The sequence below is a fragment of the Dendroctonus ponderosae genome, unplaced genomic scaffold (assembly GCF_020466585.1).
Source record: "Dendroctonus ponderosae isolate FM_Combo_2020 unplaced genomic scaffold, Dpon_F_20191213v2 Dpon_F_20191213_8, whole genome shotgun sequence".
NCBI classification, from domain to species: domain Eukaryota; kingdom Metazoa; phylum Arthropoda; class Insecta; order Coleoptera; family Curculionidae; genus Dendroctonus; species Dendroctonus ponderosae.
In genome coordinates, this window is record NW_026019016.1 from 5,123,687 (window position 1) to 5,142,410 (window position 18,724).

At 39.0% G+C, this 18,724-nt stretch overlaps 7 protein-coding genes, 1 long non-coding RNA gene and 1 other non-coding gene across 13 annotated transcripts in view; 4 read left to right on the forward strand and 5 right to left on the reverse strand.

Moving 5' to 3' along the window:
• LOC109546873 (hemicentin-1) overlaps nucleotides 1–4,450 on the forward strand; it is a gene marked incomplete at its 5' end in the record, with an annotated part of 214,487 nt that extends 210,037 nt beyond the window's left edge. Inside the window, 2 exon segments of the mRNA XM_048669069.1 lie at nucleotides 821–999; nucleotides 3,877–4,450. Coding sequence (XP_048525026.1) covers nucleotides 821–999; nucleotides 3,877–4,128 — 431 coding nt within the window. The 3' untranslated portion in view covers nucleotides 4,129–4,450.
• Trnag-gcc lies at nucleotides 1,526–1,596 on the reverse strand. Its single transcript has one exon. It is a non-coding gene; the product is annotated as a tRNA-Gly (tRNA).
• Nucleotides 4,451–5,231: 781 nt separating the features above from the next.
• LOC109546870 (3-hydroxyacyl-CoA dehydrogenase type-2) lies at nucleotides 5,232–6,535 on the reverse strand. The gene is made up of 5 exons (XM_019918028.2): nucleotides 6,331–6,535; nucleotides 6,076–6,246; nucleotides 5,852–6,016; nucleotides 5,563–5,800; nucleotides 5,232–5,500 (listed from the first exon to the last, which is right to left on the reverse strand). Exons 1-5 carry the CDS (start codon nucleotides 6,337–6,339, stop codon nucleotides 5,313–5,315), a joined length of 771 nt encoding a protein of 256 aa, XP_019773587.2. The 5' UTR covers nucleotides 6,340–6,535; the 3' UTR covers nucleotides 5,232–5,312.
• A 259-nt stretch (nucleotides 6,536–6,794) lies between these two features.
• On the forward strand, nucleotides 6,795–8,499 carry LOC109546867 (proline-rich protein PRCC). Of its 2 annotated transcripts, none has more exons than XM_019918020.2 (7): nucleotides 6,795–6,983; nucleotides 7,106–7,222; nucleotides 7,278–7,533; nucleotides 7,587–7,682; nucleotides 7,735–7,947; nucleotides 8,001–8,174; nucleotides 8,231–8,499. In XM_019918020.2, exons 1-7 carry the CDS (start codon nucleotides 6,891–6,893, stop codon nucleotides 8,407–8,409), a joined length of 1,128 nt encoding a protein of 375 aa, XP_019773579.1. In that variant the 5' UTR covers nucleotides 6,795–6,890; the 3' UTR covers nucleotides 8,410–8,499. The 2 variants fall into 2 exon arrangements, with proteins under 2 accessions (XP_019773579.1, XP_019773580.1); XM_019918021.2 differs by having other exon boundaries at nucleotides 6,809–6,873.
• A 63-nt stretch (nucleotides 8,500–8,562) lies between these two features.
• LOC109546868 (ceramide phosphoethanolamine synthase) lies at nucleotides 8,563–11,416 on the reverse strand. Of its 4 annotated transcripts, XM_019918024.2 has the most exons (3): nucleotides 11,037–11,280; nucleotides 10,766–10,902; nucleotides 8,563–10,413 (listed from the first exon to the last, which is right to left on the reverse strand). In XM_019918024.2, exon 3 carries the CDS (start codon nucleotides 10,274–10,276, stop codon nucleotides 9,239–9,241), a length of 1,038 nt encoding a protein of 345 aa, XP_019773583.1. In that variant the 5' UTR covers nucleotides 10,277–10,413; nucleotides 10,766–10,902; nucleotides 11,037–11,280; the 3' UTR covers nucleotides 8,563–9,238. The 4 variants fall into 4 exon arrangements, with proteins under 4 accessions (XP_019773583.1, XP_019773586.1, XP_048525260.1 ...); XM_019918027.2 differs by lacking the exons at nucleotides 10,766–10,902; nucleotides 11,037–11,280 and adding an exon at nucleotides 11,324–11,416; XM_048669303.1 differs by lacking the exon at nucleotides 10,766–10,902 and having other exon boundaries at nucleotides 11,267–11,341.
• Nucleotides 11,417–11,669: 253 nt separating this feature from the next.
• Nucleotides 11,670–13,505, forward strand: LOC109546871 (bifunctional peptidase and arginyl-hydroxylase JMJD5). Its single transcript, XM_019918030.2, has 7 exons — nucleotides 11,670–11,873; nucleotides 11,926–12,170; nucleotides 12,224–12,466; nucleotides 12,522–12,692; nucleotides 12,745–12,962; nucleotides 13,018–13,173; nucleotides 13,227–13,505. Exons 2-7 carry the CDS (start codon nucleotides 11,963–11,965, stop codon nucleotides 13,482–13,484), a joined length of 1,254 nt encoding a protein of 417 aa, XP_019773589.2. The 5' UTR covers nucleotides 11,670–11,873; nucleotides 11,926–11,962; the 3' UTR covers nucleotides 13,485–13,505.
• On the reverse strand, nucleotides 13,469–15,178 carry LOC109546872 (B-cell receptor-associated protein 31). Its single transcript, XM_019918031.2, has 5 exons — nucleotides 14,607–15,178; nucleotides 14,346–14,458; nucleotides 14,180–14,292; nucleotides 13,958–14,122; nucleotides 13,469–13,897 (listed from the first exon to the last, which is right to left on the reverse strand). The coding sequence occupies exons 1-5, from the start codon at nucleotides 14,720–14,722 to the stop codon at nucleotides 13,712–13,714; spliced, it is 693 nt and encodes a 230-aa protein (XP_019773590.1). The 5' UTR covers nucleotides 14,723–15,178; the 3' UTR covers nucleotides 13,469–13,711.
• On the forward strand, nucleotides 15,087–16,597 carry LOC125505470. The gene is made up of 2 exons (XR_007282194.1): nucleotides 15,087–15,140; nucleotides 15,204–16,597. It is a non-coding gene; the product is annotated as an uncharacterized LOC125505470 (long non-coding RNA).
• Nucleotides 16,598–16,647: 50 nt separating this feature from the next.
• On the reverse strand, nucleotides 16,648–18,622 carry LOC109546866 (aurora kinase B). The gene is made up of 6 exons (XM_019918019.2): nucleotides 18,382–18,622; nucleotides 17,580–17,771; nucleotides 17,391–17,525; nucleotides 17,080–17,330; nucleotides 16,888–17,027; nucleotides 16,648–16,829 (listed from the first exon to the last, which is right to left on the reverse strand). The coding sequence occupies exons 1-6, from the start codon at nucleotides 18,504–18,506 to the stop codon at nucleotides 16,740–16,742; spliced, it is 933 nt and encodes a 310-aa protein (XP_019773578.1). The 5' UTR covers nucleotides 18,507–18,622; the 3' UTR covers nucleotides 16,648–16,739.
• Nucleotides 18,623–18,724: the final 102 nt, after the last annotated feature.

Consider the following 18,724-nt stretch of genomic DNA (forward strand, 5'->3'; position numbering starts at 1 on the left):
TTCTTGATTACTTTTTGATAAATAATTCGTTCTTATTGCGAAATAGGAGCACTATTTATCAATCTGTAATAAAAGACGTGAGGAAATTCTGTCTAAAAATTCTTCTGTCTAAAAATTCTTGAGGCGAAATACCCAACAAGAAGTTTGTAAAAAAACGTCTAGGGTGTGTTTTGCATTAATGGTGTAGTCTGTGGGTCTCTGCTCAAAAGATTGCCAATTTCTGAGTGTTTAAAAGGATGACGGAAATCTCCACATTATATAGGACTTTATAGATTTGACATTTTCGTTAGATTCATCATGCAAGAGAGCAATTGAAATCCTAATTGCCAGGTGTAATGTTTTGTTAATTAAATTTTGCTTTTGTTATTAAACTTTTTTCCTCAGTAACAACGCCTTTTTCCATAAATCGTTAAAATACAATTATTTCGAATTATTACAAAAATAATATAAATTTTGATTTATTTTCCTGACTGCGTGTAATTGTTATTATATTTTTTCTTTCCTGGGTTTCATTCAAAATGTCCACATTTAGACTGAAACCCAGGAAAGAAAAAATAATATAAAGTAACTTATTGAAGCACCTACATTTTTTCTAAAGCATCTTGCATATCACTTTCTATAACTATTTAGTATTCATTCAATTCAAATTATCGGATCTTATAAGTTTTAATTCGTGCATGTATAGAATTACTGCCAATTCTGGATAAATCAGAGTTTGCGACACTCACTTGTAAATTGAACCCTGTACTAGAAGCAATTTAAAGGTGGAATAAAATTGTAATTTTCCTAACAATCGTTACACTTTTTGAATATTTTACAGGTCGTCCCACTGTGATGCCAACGAATAAAAGTATAACGGCAGTGTCTGGACAGCCCCTAACTTTAACCATGGAGTTCTGTGCCAACCCCACCTACACCAAAGTGTTTTGGATAGCAAAGAACCAAAAGGTTTATAGGCCGGGAGATGCCGACAATACCATCATTGCCTACAGAATAACGGTAGGTAAAAATCGTTGATGTTAATCTCCAGCGAGAAAAACAGCGCGAATTCTCAATGAATATACCAGAACCTCTTGTAGCCTCTTAAGGCGCTATCCGCTAGACCAGCGGTCGGCAAAGTGCGACTCTGGCACAAACATCCGCGGAACAAGCAATAATATTTTCATTAAAAAAAAAACTTGATAAGAAAAAAGTTACATCATATTTTCATAAACGAAAATTCCTCTATAAATCTAGAATATGTACATATAATTTTTTGCTTAAGTTAAAAAATACATAATTCGACGCATTTTCATAAATTAATCAAATTTAATCGATTGTTATTTAAAATTGCTTGATTCCTATTACGTATTTTAGAGGGCTATTTGAAGATGTTCAAAATTGAGAAATGCGAGATCTACCGGAGGCAAAAAAGACGACCAGAAAGACCTATTTTGAATGCTGCCGTTATAAAAGTCGCTCAAAAAAGTACCTGGGTTTAAAAAAAGCCAAAAATATGTGAGAAAATTTCGAAAACAAAAGTAATTGCATCGGCCGGGAATCGAACCCGGATCGCCCGCGTGGCAGGCGAGCATTCTACCATTGAACCACCGATGCTATATATACGAAGGCATGTCAAATAATTCATAACATCACGCATTCTAATGGATTTGACCCAAATTTTACATTTTTTCATTATTGAACAAATTAGCAATTTCTCAATTAAACACAAAGTGATTCAAAATTTAACATTTCCAATTAAGAAAACACCCTACAAATTATACTGTCATGAAATATGCTAGTGTTACTTAATAGGCCTGGGTAACACTGTGTCGAATTGCGCCATGATACTAAAACTAACAGTATCAGTTAGCTTTAGTATCATGGAATTGCGCTTTTGAGTGGTAGTCGCTCTCTGAGTTAGGGCGTCTTAAATCATCGGTTAATGAGTTATAACTCATTTACCGATGACCGAGAGTGACCGTCACTGAGAGTGACGAGTTTTCTAAATAATTGTTTCCATCCTTTTGCTTCTCTGATCGTTTTGTGGAAAAACTTTTTCAATTTTGTCCCAAATTCAAAGGCAAAACGGGTATTCAGAAAATATGATAAAAAAGAACGAACTATAACGAGACGACGACTTTTCTTGTAAAATGACTAAAATAAATGTTAAAACAACTAGAAAAAAATATCAACATTTCCATCAAGGAACATTTTCTCAGCCACATAATCGAGTTGCTGCGCTGGTGCGTTGAGTTGGCGCACCAAGCCATTTGCGACGCTCTGCACCAACTACTAAAAATTCACTGATCTTGAATACTATGCCGGCGATGCTTATTTATGTGTGGGAAAAATTCACTGTTACCTTAGTTTCATAAAGCATTTTATATACAGGGTGGTCCACGACAGAGTTCAAGCGTGAATCAAAAAATATACTATCACCAACTATATCACCAACTAGATCCGAAAAGTGACTCGCTAAGAAAATGCAGTGTTAAAATCCTAGTTAAAACCTTGTACTGTAAAATACCGTACAACACGCATTAAGAGGATTTTGCTAATCGTAAATCGGCTGTTTTTTTACAGAATGAAATTTACAATTTTGAATTCTGAGATTCTAACAAAACCAACAACAAAGAATGATGTTCTTAATATATATAGGCAAATACTTCAGAAAAGAATGATCCTTCTGTAGTCGGGAAAGTACATCTGTATAGCTTTAGCATCTGAATTATTCTGAATGCAAATGTTAAATTATTATCAATCTTCAAGTTCATTTATAAACGTTATACAAGGTGTCCCGTAAGCTCAGGATCATCTGCGATATTTTTTGGACCAAAAGAAGACGATCTGACCTAACTTTTATTAACAAAAAAATGTCTGGCTCCTCTGCTATTGATGCTCAAAGTTCTTCAAAAAATTTATTTTTCTTTAATATCGGGAGAATGGTACGATGTATTTTAGTGAAACGCGCTGTGAATTTGTTCTTATGTAAGACTCATATTTTGATGAAACAATCGAGTTCAGCCGTTTTGGACAAGTGGTGAATTCTTGAGTGTCGTGATACAAAAACTACCAGAACTTTTTAGTTGGAGGATTAAAGCAAATCATTTTTTTACGTTGATGCACTAATAATTTATTCACAATTTGGTGCTCTTAGTAAAATCTGTAGCACTCATAGTTTTTACGTAAAAAAAATATGTCCGTTTTCTAGTCACTTAGCAAATATGCGCCGCGTAAACGCGTACGCTTTCACGCAAATTGTCTTCGCAAAACCCTAAAACTGTGACCATGTCGGTCACTTCTTCATTAGAAAAGGTCATTCAAAACGAATTTGTGAGATTGATTGACAATGATTTTATGCCTCGTATCACGATATTTGCAGTTAATGTCTAACATTGTTAAGTGGCACGGAAACAGGAATATTTTTTCTCGCAAAAACTATGATTGCTACAAGATTTTACAAAGAGCACAAAATTGTGAATGAACGATTAGTGCATCAATCGAAAAAAAATGAGTCGATTTTATCCTCCAACTGAAAAGTTCTTTCTGGTAGTTTTTGTACCACGACACTCAAGAATTCACCACTTGCCCAAAACGGCTGAACTCGATTGTTTCATCAAAATATGAGTCTTGCATAAGAACAAATCCACAGCGTGTTTCACTAAAATACATCGTACCATTCTCTCGATATTTCAAAAAAGATCATTTTTTTGAAGAACTTTGACCATCAATAGCAGAGGAGCCATACATTTTTTGTTAATAAAAGTTAGGTCAGATCGTCTTCTTTTGGTCCAAAGAATATCGCAGTACCCTTTTGATCATGAGCTTACGGGACACCCTGTATATACGTTTGTTTGTTGAAAAGAATTTAAAATATTATTGAAATGTTTTCAGAATACCACGACTCTTCACTGCCACCAAGCAGTTCTGTTCCTGACAAAAGTAACAGCAATTGACACCGGAGAATACAATTTCATTGTAAGATCTCCTCATGGCCTTGCTGAGGGAACTTTTTTCGTAAACATGACCTACGCAAGCAGCTACCACACACCCCAACTCAAGTCATCATCGTCGAGCGAAACCCACAGAATTACCTTAACTACAATTTACCTAAATGTGATTGTTTTATTATTGAAAAACTGTTAATTTTTTTGACTGATTAGTTTTATCGATAATAGTTCTATACTATACCAATATTAAACTTATTAGTAATTGTATATTGATATAAGGTCCATATGATGTTCACCCTACACAGTATTTTAGAAAAGGATTCGATTCTATCTAATATTATGTCTTTGTAAGAATGGAAAATTTATAACGAAATATAAAAGTATATTATGTAATTTTTTAATGTATAGTTTTCTATATTGATTTGCAAACATGTAAAAAATTGTTAATAGGCGAAGCTTAAAATAAATGTAAAAATATATGTAAGCTGTCTAAAGAAAAATAAAAATTATTCGTCCAACAAAATAATGGTCGGCGTTTCTATTTCCTAAAAACCTGAACATAAAGTATTTTCACTTATCAAGAATTACTGACATCAAATTCCAGTTTGATAAAGTGAGTAGTGCCCGAAAGTTATTACAAATCGTTACTGGAAAAAGCAAATATACAAAAAGTTTATACAAACTTCATTTAATATATAAATTGTTGCTTGATGAGTGAAGAACCAATTTTTCTACACACTTTATTATCGACTACTGTCGAGGTATTTTCAAAAATTCATTTCTCGACATCGAAAACAGATATAGAAACGATTCTGACGCCATTCGACAGGTAAAACTCTACATTTTTGGCATCAACTGCACCTTTGGCATTTTTTTTGGTAAATTTACAACAATTTTTTAAACGCGAGTTTTCAGTTATTCACTGTGGTCGTCAGTTCAAATGGGAAATGGGGGAAATGGGAAATAGGTAGATATATAGTTGGGGTTTACTCTTTACATACGTTTATTACCTTCCTTCTCCACCTAAATTAAACAAAAAATCACTCACAAATGTTGAGGAAAATCACCATATACAAGCTAATTTGGCGATTACCATAAAGTAGACGAAGAGAAAAGTCCCTACCCCTACATCGATTGTATCAGTCATCACAGGCGGACGTTTAGCAGAAAATTTTCTTTGCCTTTTTCCCTTTCTAGAAACTCTCTAGAAACTCACTAGAAATTAATTTGCAGGGTATAAATCGAGGACGAGAAAGAGGAAATGTGTGTGGGATTTAAACAATTAATAAATAGACATGCTCATAAAAACCACATATTTCCTTAATTCGTTAAAAAATCAAAAACAACTAAAAAACGTTTTGGAGCTTAAACCTGGAATATTTATGTCATTCTTAATGCCCCATCCAGACGAATCGTTTCGCCATTCAGCATGGGATTTTCAATGACTGCCTGGACCATTTGAGCAAATTCAGCTGGATTCCCCAATCGGCTGGGAAATGGAACACACGATTCCAGATACGATATTACTTTTGGGGGCAGTTCGTTCAGTAAAGGGGTTTTGAAGAGGCCTGAAAATGACCCATACATCCAGATGATCAACTAGTCGAGTCGTTACTTTCAGTGGCCTTACCTGGGGCAATAGTGACCACTCTAATGCCTTCAACGGCTAGATCTCTGGCTAGAGGCAAGGTCATGCTCACTAGAGCCCCCTTACTTGCAGCGTAGGCTGCTTGCCCCATTTGGCCATCAAAGGCCGCTATGCTTGCCGTGTTGATCACTACTCCTCTTTCTCCATTGGAATTCGGCTGGTTTTCGCCTATCAGGCCCACAGCCAGTCGGATCACATTGAAAGTACCAATGGTGTTAACCTGAAACGACTAGTTTGAACCACTTTCCAATTATCAACCTTAAATACTGACTTGCACAACTTTGGAAAAATCTTCCAGGTGATGCGGCAGCTTTTTTTTGAAATTGTATGTTTTAAAGGCCACTCCAATCCCTGCACAGTTTACCACATAGTTGAGTTTTCCGTACTTTTCCTTAGCTAGTTTTAGGGCGTTTTGTACGTCGTCTTCTTTGGTAATCTAGCAAGAGGTTGCAATGGTTTACGCTACGGCAACTTTGGCGTTCAAACAAGACTTACATTTACAGGAGCAAACAAGACTTTGTCTTCATCCCCTAAGCACTTTGCCACCTCGAGCCCCTTTGAGTTCGCTAAGTCGCATAAAACCACTCGGGCTCCTTGAGCCACCAGACGCTCTACTGTGGCTTTGCCTAAACCAGACGCCCCTCCAGTTACCAAACCGACTGCACCCTAAAATTTCAATGCCCTATTAAATGAAAAACCGTACATTTGCAACAAAGCTCCGTTTGTTTGATTATAACCCAACAATCATACCTTGAGCATTTTGCAAAATTAACCAAACTTTCTCGCATGTAATCTTCGTACAGCCCAATTCTTTCGCTCAACAACAATAATATAAGAGATAATAGCTAAATAAATGCAATAAAAAGCGAAATCAGTTGAATCATTCTGTATATTATAAGGCAAAGATAAATAAAAACAGCCGATAACAGCCGATAACGAGAGCCATAGACAGGGTGGCCATTTGTACGGTAATTACCATACATGTACTGTAATTTGGGAATTTGTACGGTGTAGGTCCCTTAAACGTATTTTGGTATTTTTGTAGGGTATTCTACGGTGGATATCATGAGATCTTGTTTTTTTATCAGTGCGAAGACTGTTTTTACGGTAATAGAGCTTCAAACACCCTATTTCGCGTTTGCAAAGTTGGCCACCCTGCCCTGGTACTATGAGAGTAGTCTGTGGGAAGTTGAAACCACAGATTATGATACAGTTGAAACCACAAAATATCACCCCTAGGAGGTATGTTCTGTGGCTGAAACATAGATAAAGACAGGACAGGCACGTTGAAGGGTTAGTTTTTGTCATAGATGTTTTTGTGTCATGTAAACAAAAAATTGGAAACGAAATTGTTTAGTTATTCCTGCCTAGTATCACTTTGTGATTGGTTGTTTAATTTTTCGGTAAGGAGCTAAAATCAACGGCACTTCTGGAATGGGGCCCTAAAATTAGAACATTTACAGCATGAACAGTTCAAAGATCTCTAAATTTCACTGACCAGTTAACCATTACATTACCTTTGCAGACTCTCACAATGGCATTGGTTGCTTATGAATACAGTAGCGGCGATGAAGCCATCACTGACGAGGAAGTTGAGTCCAGTGGCTCTAAAGTGGTCCTTTCAAAATCAGACGAAGACCCAGTAAAGCTGTTGTTGCCTTTAGTCTTAGCTGGCCTTAACTCAGAGTCTTTTGCAGAGTCCCACTCAATCTGATGCTGAAATCCCTGTAGCACCGAGTCTCTTTGCCCAGCTGCCCCAAGTCAAGGCAAATGAGGTTACTGTTTCTGAAGAAAGCGACCATTTGGAGGATTTCATCCCCACAGTGAAGACGATCAAAGAAAAGAAAAAAGTACAAATCACTATTCCCTCCTTGTCGGAGTTTGACGATCTCAACTTTGAAGAACCTATGATAAAACGGCCGAAACCCTCTGAGAAGGGCAGCGGTTTATTGAGTGAGGATTAAAGTTAGATGTTGTCTACTTCCTGCTAACCATGAGCATTTTAGGTCTGTTGCCTCCAGTACAAGGTGTGTCCAAATCGAGCACCATGTTTGTCCCCAATACAGTGAAGAAGAACACCGTAACACCTACCAGCTCCAAAGGTCAGTGGGGGACTAGTGACAGTCAGGGCAAAATAGCAAGTACTTGTTACAGCCTTAATACCACGATCTGTGAAGACAGCTCCAGTTCAGCCCAAGACTGTGAAAGTGAAAGGCGCAGTTGATAGCGATAGTGACACGGATACCGAAGAAATTCCAATTCCCGACACGTTTGATGACCAGATGTGGGAGAAAGTGTGCGGCAGGCCGAAGCAACCGCCTAAACCGGCCGTAGTTGAAGTGGATGAACGAGCTACAGCTGAAGCAGGTTTGCATGCCTAAACAACTCCCTCATTGTTCTTCAAGCTGTTGATTTTTTAGAGGCATTCTCAATTGCGCCAGTACCAGAAAAGCCCTACGACGGCCTGGATAATGTGGCGTTCAAGGAGCTGGTGGGCAAAACGAAAAGACCTATCGGCAACATCAAGCTGATAGATATCAACGAAGACGAAATACTGCCGGATAGAGATCTATGGCTGACGAAATCCCTGACTGGTAGTTGGCTGACGCTTCAAGTCACGAGCCAATCTAATCGAGATATTGATTTTCAGACCCCGAATTGGCTCCGAAACCAGCACCTACAGACGAGGACATGGATCCGGCCAAAAAGAAGCGGCATCACATCACTTATCTGGCTCAACAAGCCAAGGCGAATGAGCAGGAATTGAAGGCCACTTGGGCTACCAGCAAGAATAACAGGATGATGAGCCGTGCGAAATACGGCTTTTGATCAATATTTGCCAAAGTATGAGAATGTATCAGGTGAGCATATTTATGCTGTTAATTTTTTAGGCAGTATTTAATAAAGTGTTTGATTAAATCTAATTTTATCGTCATGTACCTGGTCGATTGGAAGGAGTATTGGGTGCAAATCATGAGACAATTAAAATATACTTTTTTACTTCCTATGAAACAAACACACCATAACAACGATTATTAGTGCGTGATTAGCTTTTTGCTTAAGGCCCGGTATCTGCATCGCGTGCAGCTCACAGAACACTTTGTTCACACAGAATTTAATCTCGGTTAGGCCTTGTTAAAGTATAAGCAAACCATTCAAAGCACTGATTTCAGTGCAGCTGAGTAAACTAAAAACTATAACAATTAAGAATATAGCACCATCCTCAACGTCCCACAAGCCTAATTCGTGTAAAAATATCTACCCTTCTTATAGTTATTTCGTTGTCACGTGAGTGAAGTTCTAATACTTATGGTAACTTAAAAAATACAAATGCATTTTTTAAAATTACTTTGGAAATGCATATAAATTTACAGAGAGGTGGAAAGAGAAACAGTCAATTAGTTGTTAAAAAACTGGTAAAATGGTCAATATTTGCTACTTGTCGAACGTAATTTAAACAATGTGTCTACGAAATTCGTAAATTTTTTGTTTCTGACTTATTTGGGACTTTTCAATTTTCCCAATCTCGTATCACTTACGGTCGCTAACCACTAAAAGAACCGAAATTCCGGACGGAAGCACCCATAGAATGTGCGTAAATCAGGAAGTTGTCAGGTCGAGTAGTGAAAACCGTTCAAAATAGAGAGCACACGCCTTATCAACTATCATTCGCATTAGTTATCCTATTAAAAACGAAGTTTTTCGCCTCAATGAAATGTAACTCAGTGGCGCAGATGACGGCGAACAAGACGCCGAATCCCATGTATTGCATGTAGCACAAAAATTCCCAGGTTTTATCGCAGAAAATCGCCAACAGCAAACAGTGGAGCATGTTGTGGATGTTGACCACTCGCCACACCCAACAGATGCCATAGAAGAAGGAACTGGTCAAAATAGCGTTCTGATTCAAAGATTCAGCGGAGGAAACCCAGTCATTCTCCAACAAGTCCTGATACAAAGCTATGTATCGGTTCCATGCAGCCGAGCTGATGATCAGTTGGATAACGAAGAACCCCAGTCGTTTAACAATCTTCTTTATGGCCACTTTGCTTGTATACAGGCCATCTTTGGTTTCAGTGTTGGTGGTGGGAAGTTGCACGTATCCTCTACGCGGGGGATTGTTTCTGAAGAAGGCTAAAATCCCGATGATCAGAGCAGTACAGCCCAATGCGTCGCATATCCCATCGATATAGTAGCCTGACGTCCCAATTTCCGAGTGTTCGCCTTTGATGTGCTTTCGCACTCGAGCCACATGCCCATCCAAGTCATCCAGCCAAGTCCTGAACTCAAACAGCACCACTCCAATGCGCCGATAGGCCAAACTATCACTGGACACGCATTTCGCGCTTAAAACTGCTACGAAAACATGAAAAAAGCTGATGGCATTGGGAGTTATTAGGCGCGCATCGGAAATTCGCACCAAATCATCTATGATAGTCACTGAAGGCGCCAAGAGGTAGTAGTTGGTGTGGTCTAGTAAAACAGCCTTAACAGTCACCTCGCACAAGGGGTTGATTTCGCATTGCACCCAAGTTACTGCTTGGTACTGCACAAGACTGGAGTTGTCGTTGTTGCCATTGATTGGAAAGTCTCTAATACGCACATAGAGATTGTAGTCCATGTAAACGTAGTAAATCAGCGTGGTGAACAGCAGCCCGACCAGGAGCTTGCTGATTTGAGAAGACGGTCCAACCATTATCTACAGTATAACTAGTTAGGAACTTTCTGCCGCTGATGAGCCATTAAGGGCAAGAGTCGTTGGATTATTGAAGCTTCAGTATCGTGCGTTTATTTCTCCGCCTTCCATCAGTAATGGGCAGCTGTTGAGTGTGTCTAAAACAAACAGGAAAAACGAGGCTTGTACATGGTCTAATCACCCTGTAGCGTGACAAATCGCGTTGTGTTAACATGAATATCCCAGCTTATCAATACAACCGAACTTATCGCCAATTGATATCCGGTTCTGATTTCGTCAATCCTGAAATATCAACAACATGATAGATAGTCTTATCTATTACCACATGAGGGTGGATAAATGATTGTTTCTGAGAAAATAATTGAGGCTTCAGAAATTCCGCCTGTTCAAATCCTGTACAATTAGCCAACAATTCGTGGCAAGATTTGAACTTGAGGGCTGATGATTAATATATACCTAATCAATTGGTTAACAGTTACAATCACTTACCCATTTTCAAGGGGTTTCTATTGAGGAAATAGTTGCAATTGGCTGCTGATACTCAACAAAGGCAGGGAGGGAACAGATGTGAGTAACAGCCGAACTGGGGCTTGGCAAGCAGCAGCATTCACCTCACTAGACTAACACTGTAAACTGGCATCATTATAACCGAAGGGGGATTACGGGATTAAAGAAAATCAGTAAAATTGAGGTCTGATTTTTCGCTTTGCTGTTATTTATATACAAGGTAACCGCTGTTGCCGCTAGTCGTCAAACTTACCAAATTCCTGGCTTCTAATTCCAGCCTTTTTACACTTTTAGGGGCCGTAAAACGGCACAGGCCGTCTAAGTCGAGCCCTAGCTTACACTAAAAAGACAGAACTGGGCAACAAGTTGCATCGGCGGTATCAATTTTAAATACTTGTTAACTGACGCGATAATTACCGAAGTGGTTAAACTGGCAATGTGGCCGCATACCTTTGAATCGGATGATCAACTCGTTTTGCTTACCAATCTACCCCCACCTGGTATCAGCAGATCAGTCCAAAGGTTACTCAGTTTGCTTACCACTCAGCTGCAGCTTTATAGTGGAGGAACTTTTACTATTCCCATTCAACCCATTCTCTGCCCAGTCATCTATGGAATGATTATCTGCTGGTCATTTTGTTTGCTTCGAAATCTCCATGGTTTCCATGGCTTTTTGCTAGCAATTGTTTGTTATATGTTAAAAGAATAGAAAACGCCTAAGAAACCTACGCTTACCAGATACAATATCTTGTCTCTGACGCTTACATAGAGTGTATGCAGCATAGATAAAGACAAGTTCACATGATCATAGAATAGAATATGGAGCCTCCCTCCAAAGGTAAAACTCTCCTCCTCCTCCACTATTATCATACCTATTTGAATTGAAGGGATTAGTGGCAACATGGCTTACATACCACTACTCGTCTTTATCTATGTACCACTCTTCTGGCCATCAGCTGATGTAAACAAACGTGTTGGAAATTGTAAATTTAAGCGTGAGGTGCTGCGTTCCCAACTTTCCCCAGTTGGGTCTAAGGATTTTAATTGAGGCCTCATCTCATCACTCCACTCCAATTTCAACAGACTCTAGGTATTGGTTAATGTGCTAGCAAAGCCAGACAAAATTACTTTTATTCCCATAGATCGATCATTCATCGTTGCTATGTTCATAAATTCGCAATGGACACGACTGAAAAGTTGCTGAAGCTTGCCAGTGCTCCACTGAAAATACGCCGGGAGCATTTAAATGGACACGTACTGCACACTTTTGAAAGTCTCCATCAAAAATGCTTTAATTGGAATAAAAACCTGGATAACCTCCAGTCCGGAGACTGGCTCTTTGAAATCGACAGTATCTTGGATTATTTACACGAAGAGCTAAATACTGGTAAGCAACATTAACGAGCGAACCAGCCAGGGGTTACCTCCAAACAATTTTAGGCCATTGGAGCACTATCCCAATAGAAATTCGGCAAAACTTCACCATAGGAACCTTCCTGAAGGCGCTGCTGCTTCTACAGCTCCCAACCAATGAGAATAGAAGCGATTTGCTGAAGAAATGCCTGAAGTCAGTGGATATGGGCCTGCTTTTAGGGGCGCCGCTGGAAGAAACCCCAGAGCTGCTGATGGAAGCTGCGAAATGTCTGCGCGTTCAACTCAACCAGCTTGAAGCCGAACATGAAGGTAAACCAGTTCTAGTAAGTTTTATTAAATAACCTCACTAAAGTGAGTGTTTCAGGGGATTCTGCCGAGCTGATTGGCAAACCGGCGAAAAGAGGCAGCGACTGTGATAAACTGGTGGAGCATTTTGCAAAGCTAAACGCCATAAAAGTTGAGGAGCTGGAAGTGCCTTCAGTAGAAACGTTTAATCGCAACTTCTTTGTTCCACAACGGCCAGTAAAGATCAAAGGCAGTACTAGAAGAGTTTCAAGTGGCCGATGAGAATGAGGATTTTATTTTAGGCTGTATGAGCCACTGGCCAGCAACCAGCAAGTGGATGGACGTGAACTACTTGCTAAAAGTCGCAGGAAATCGCACGGTTCCCGTTGAAATCGGCTCGCACTATACTGACGAAAACTGGTCGCAAAAGCTGATGACAGTCCGCGAGTTCATCACTACCCATTATTTGTGTGAAACTGACCACACTGGATATCTAGCGCAGCACAATCTCTTTGACCAAGTACTAAAAGGATAAATCGCTCATTAAGCAGACTAAGCGAGTGATTTTTGCATAGATTGGGGAACTGAAAGAGGACATCCGAATCCCGGAATATTGCTGTTGCAGCTTGAATTATGAAGAATCCACTGATCCAGACATAAACGCCTGGCTTGGGCCTAAAGGCACTGTCTCCCCTTTGCACCAGGACCCAAAAAACAACATTCTGGCCCAGGTAAGGGAGCTAAAACAAGAAAATCCTCCAAATCACTGAAACCACGTCGACAGGTTTACGGCACTAAACGACTGTTGCTGTTTTCTACCAAAGACTCCAGCAATCTCTACCCTCACAGTGAAGCGATGCTTTCGAATACTGCTCAAATCGACCCACTCAATCCAGACCCCAACAAATTTCCAGACTTCAAGAGGGCCACCATGTACAAATGCCTCCTGGAGCCTGGAGAAATGTTGTTTATTCCGCTCAAATGGTGGCACCATGTTACTGCCTTGGAGAAGAGTTTTTCTGTTAGTTTTTGGTGGCAATAATAAAACAGTTTATTCAGAAAATATCAAATTATTAGCTACAGATACTGTTAAATGGTGTTAAGCTCAAGAGGGCCTGTAAAAGCAACGGTAGTTAAAATCTCTTTCGAATAACATCATATAAATACAATCACAATCCCTTACCATTCCAAGTGCTCTACAATCAGACTTCAGTAACTTCCTACAGACTAGGTTTATATAAAATTAAATTATGAACTTTAATGAGAAAATTACTCATTTTTCTTGTCCCCGGCGCCGGAGATTTTCAGTTTATTCTTCAACGTTAAATTTTCCTCGGAGAGCTGGTCGTAATCTTTGGCCAGATTAGCTAGTTTGGTTTCCACGTCAATCTTGTCGTTCCTCTCCTTCGCCAGTCTGTTTGCCAGATCCGTAACATTTTGCTTCAGCTCCTTCATCTGAAACAATTAGATAATTTTCATATGCCCAGTGGGTTGCGATCATAGCCGATAACAAACCTCTACATCATTTGCTTCATTGGTTTCGTTGTCCTTCGCTTCGCCACTTTTCGCCAACAGACTTCGGGCGGCATTTGTGGCGCTTTGAGCCTGAGCCATGGAGGCCGCAGATTGAGCCAATAGAGCTGCTTGCGAAGAGATGAGAATCACCAAACGCCTGATAACCTACAGAAAAACTCCATTGGCCATTGACTGCAGAAGAAACTAACTACCCATCCATACCAAAGCTAGAAATAGGGCAAATCCGGATATGTAGAAGTTGCGCTGCGCTCGGAACAGTCGCATGCTTCCTTGCATTTCCCTGTCCAGGTGAGCATGACCATGCTCTTCAGTCTCTAAAAAAGTTCGCCAGTTAGAGCAAAAATGGGGGCCGATAGTCAAATGTTACCTAGATTGGAATATTTTCGCATCTCTCTAATGGCGTCCAGAAGGAACAGAACTAAAATGCCGAAAAGGATCACGAAGTATACTCCGGCCTGCCGTTGTAGGGCTTGAAGAAATCTAAAAAAATAGGTCAATGTTTGCACAAATGGCTTTTGTGTTTGGACTTTGGACAGGTGTTCATGGCAAGCATCAGGCAGATGTTATGGGGGCCAAGAGAGGCTCAAAATTGTGGATTTCTAGTCAGGCCGCAGAATTATTACATTACCTGGATTTAAATATAGCATTCCATCTTCTTGGGCTGGCGACAGGAAGAACCAAAAGTAGAACTACAGCGATTTCTGCGTAGAGAAAACCGGCAATCAGCGTCCACTGGATGCTCATCGTGAGGATTCAGACAATAACACAATTTTAAAGTCAAGTAGAGCTCGCTCCGCTTTATAGCGTAAAAGATACGTGTACTTGAAAGATGACTAATGAACTTAAAAATAGTCTCGAATGGACTTGGTGAGGTTCCAATGGTTAGACGTTAGACTGTTTTTTCTGATAGTGACCCGCAACGTCAGTCGTCAACACTAAAAACTTCCTCGGCGTTGCCAATGTTTTGTAAAATTATATGTACAATTTTCCAGGGAAGCGTCTAGGTATACGCACAGAACCATAGAGAAAGTAAAACTTATTTTACTTTCTCTATGCACAGAACACCTCTGAACGGTGTACGGCTGGTACGGCACTTCTTGTCAATTCTATCGATTGCGGCGATTCGAACCTAGCGGTTTGTTATGATTTAAGACCATTTAAGGTTAGGTGATTTTTTCCCGGTATTTTGTTGTAACCGTAAACTCTTTGGATTTTATTAATATAGTGTTGGACTTTGACTGTGAGGTATACGGCACGTCCTGTCACTTCTATCGATTGCGGCGATTCGAACCAATCAAGTAAGCCTACCGGTTTGTTGTTATCGAACGTATCGTTGACAAGTTCTACAAATGAGTTAAGACGATTTAAGGTTAGGTGGTATTGTTTATTGTTTGTAAACAACCGCGAGTCCGCCAATCATTTTTTTTCATTCTCGCGTGCATTTCGAACGTTATATAAGCTCTAGATAAAAATGACAAACGAATAGTATCGTACAGAAATTCATACGTAAATTGTATACGCTCTTGGCTAGTAATTTTTAATTTTTTAGGAGGGATTGTTTGAATTTGTTGGAACAAAAATAATAGCATTGCCTTTATATTAGCGCAAAGAAAGACATTGATAATTATGAGTATTTCTTAATTTATAACAATTTACAATTGATATATTCTGATGAACTTAAATAGGTATTAGATTTTGTGTTCGTAGTATAAGCAACTTAAACCATTAAATAAATCTCCTAAAAAGTTCGGTTTATTGTATATTTGACAGTTATTGAATATCCTTACATACATCGATACATTTCTATGGATAGTTTTCAAATTAGTAAATACATTCCATAGATTTATTTATCGGTAAAACTTATAATAAACATCACCCAAGTGGCAATAACAAGTAAGAGTGTTTATGACATTAAATACTAAAAATGTAATAAAAAAAGTTGTATTATTGTTAAAATATTTAAAATTTCTGATTACAAATCTTAGTATTTTATACGCCTGATATAATGAAATTAATTCACATAGTACATAAAAACATACTAAAAAGTCGAACTACGTTGTTGGCATTCCACTTTTGTTGGAATAGTGTAAAAAGGCAATTATTTTCATGTGTTGCTTAGTGTGACATGTTAAACAAGAAGTAAATGGAAACAGAAGATACCAGCAATTATTTTGCTTAATATTTCTTGACTCTTACAATAGTAATTTTATTTTTTCTGTTACTTCAAAATTAAAAAATCGTTGATAATTTGTTTTAATTAAATTTGCACATTGCACATAGGAAAATAATTTAAGCCAACTATCTATTTGCTCAATAATACATTTTTATTATTAAAACGCCCCATTTGGTGTACATAATATAATGAGTAACGTTAAAAAACACATCGTTAAGTTCTTCTAAATCAAACTTTATAAGTTCAATAATTTTATCAATATTAATTAAGTTAACACAGTCAAAGTCCAACACTATATTAATAAAATCCAAAGAGTTTACGGTTACAACAAAATACTGGGAAAAAATCGCCTAACCTTAAATCGTCTTAAATCATAACAAACCGCTAGGTTCGAATCGCCGCAATCGATAGAATTGACAAGAAGTGCCGTATACCTAGACGCTTGTGTGAATCCACCTGGTACCTACTATCATTTAATTTAATTAAAACGCTTTAATTTGGTTCATATCTTTTACTATATAAAAAAAAACATAAAATCAATCACATCCTAAGCATGATGAAACAACGGTGGTATAAAAATCAAATTAATTAGTCCCCCTTCACCTTATTCTCCACCACCCAAGGGTGATTCATAACGTCGGTTAAATTCATCCGACGATCGCTCTTGATGACAACCAGCTGAAAACATTTGAATGTAAAACAGTGGAACCAATCAAGCCTTGGGAGTTGGGAGTACCTTTGATATTAAATCCGCGGCCCCGGGAGAAATATGGCTGCCGAACTTCATATCGAGCTTTGTTATGCGTTCATACGTTTCCTCCTGTTTCTTGCTCTCGAACGGGGGACTGCCATGCAGAAACTCGTACAGCAAAACGCCTAAAACGGCAATTTGGAGAATTGATCATTTTATGACTCGTTGAGAGCTTACCGAGACACCAATGGTCCACATATTGTTTATAATTTTGGCCCCGGACCATTTCAGGAGGCAGATAATCCAACGTGCCACACATGGTGGTGCGTTTCAAAGAAGGAGAATGCACAGACCATCCGAAATCCGCCAGCTTTATATCGCCAGTGATGGTCAGCAACAGATTTTCCGGCTTAATATCCCGATGGATCACATGATTGTTATGGCAATAATTCACCGCGTCTGTCACTTGATAGAGGTACTTTGCAGCTCTGGAAAACAACCACCGTATAAACCATCTCAACCATTCGTTCTGTGCAAGACTTCCTTACAGGTGTTCGTTGAATCTTTCGTGATGGCCACTCCTCAGGTGTCCGTACAGCTCCCCTTTGCCGGCAAATTCAAGAACAAAGTAGATGCGATGGGAGTCGTGGAACCAGGCCAACATTTGAAGAATATTCGGGTGTCTGAAGAGCACTCAGTGCATTTTATGGCAGCGAATTGAGAAAGCAACCACTCACCGTAAGTGGCTCTGGATCTCAATTTCCCTCATAACTTGTTTCTCCACTCTGTTCTTGGCGATTTCCACTTTCATCAAGGTTTTCAAGGCAACAATAAACCCGGTGGATCTTTCCCTCGCCATATACACTCGACCGAATTTGCCTCGGCCTAATCGGTTGCCCAGCTCGAAGTCGTCTAGAGTCCATTTGTATCTAAAAAAAGTTGTGTTTACGACTGGAAACTGATGAAACGAATTGGGAAAACTGCTTGGATTCAGGCACTTGTTGGCTGGTTTGCGGAAAAACCTTTGCAGATTTTAAATGATTAAATAGAGCCCCACTTGCCTGAGTCACTAATGTAAGTGATACATTAAGCTGGAAATCTAAGGGTCCATTACCGGTCATTCTTGGTGAAGTCGAAATATTGTTTTCGTGTTAAATAATTGCGTTTTAGTAAAAAAACTTATTTTATAGAGGTAAAGGTGGACACCATGGCTAGGCAGCATAAAAAGAAAATCGGTATTAATTTTAAGAACAACAATGAACTACAATACAAGAAAATGTCGCTAGAGCGTTGGTTTGTTTTATTATGGATTTCGACAAAGGAGACATGGAAGACTCAATTATTTAATTGGAAATTTTATTTTCAAATTATACTTTTTATTAAGAAACCGAAAAAATCGTCCGACCTCACCCCGATCGACGGTACATTAAAAGGCTAGATTGGCTCCCCTTGCGAGAACATTTCCTAACAAAGGGACCCCAGAGTTTGGTTTAACAAGGTAGTTCAGACCTGTTTGGTTGAGCAGACAGTTAGACTCACTCTGTATTGTTGAAAGCCGGATGTTGAACCATGTTGGTAACCAACTGCTTGGTCTGTTTTTCTAGGCCTTGAGGAATTTTGATGGTTTTCAGATGCCTCTCCACAATTTCCTCGGCCTTCCGCATTTTGATCTGTTCAAATCAAACACAGTTCGGTTAAGAAACTACCTCAGACAAACACAACTGACACAAACAATGAAAGCAACGGTCAAAATTAAAATTTAATGTTTTGAAGCTTTGAACGTAGGCTGAAGCACAGATCACATAAGTTATTTTGTGAACTGTGGTCCAAAGGGACCTGGTAACTTCTCGCTCTTTCACATTAACGTTCATGTGCTAGCATA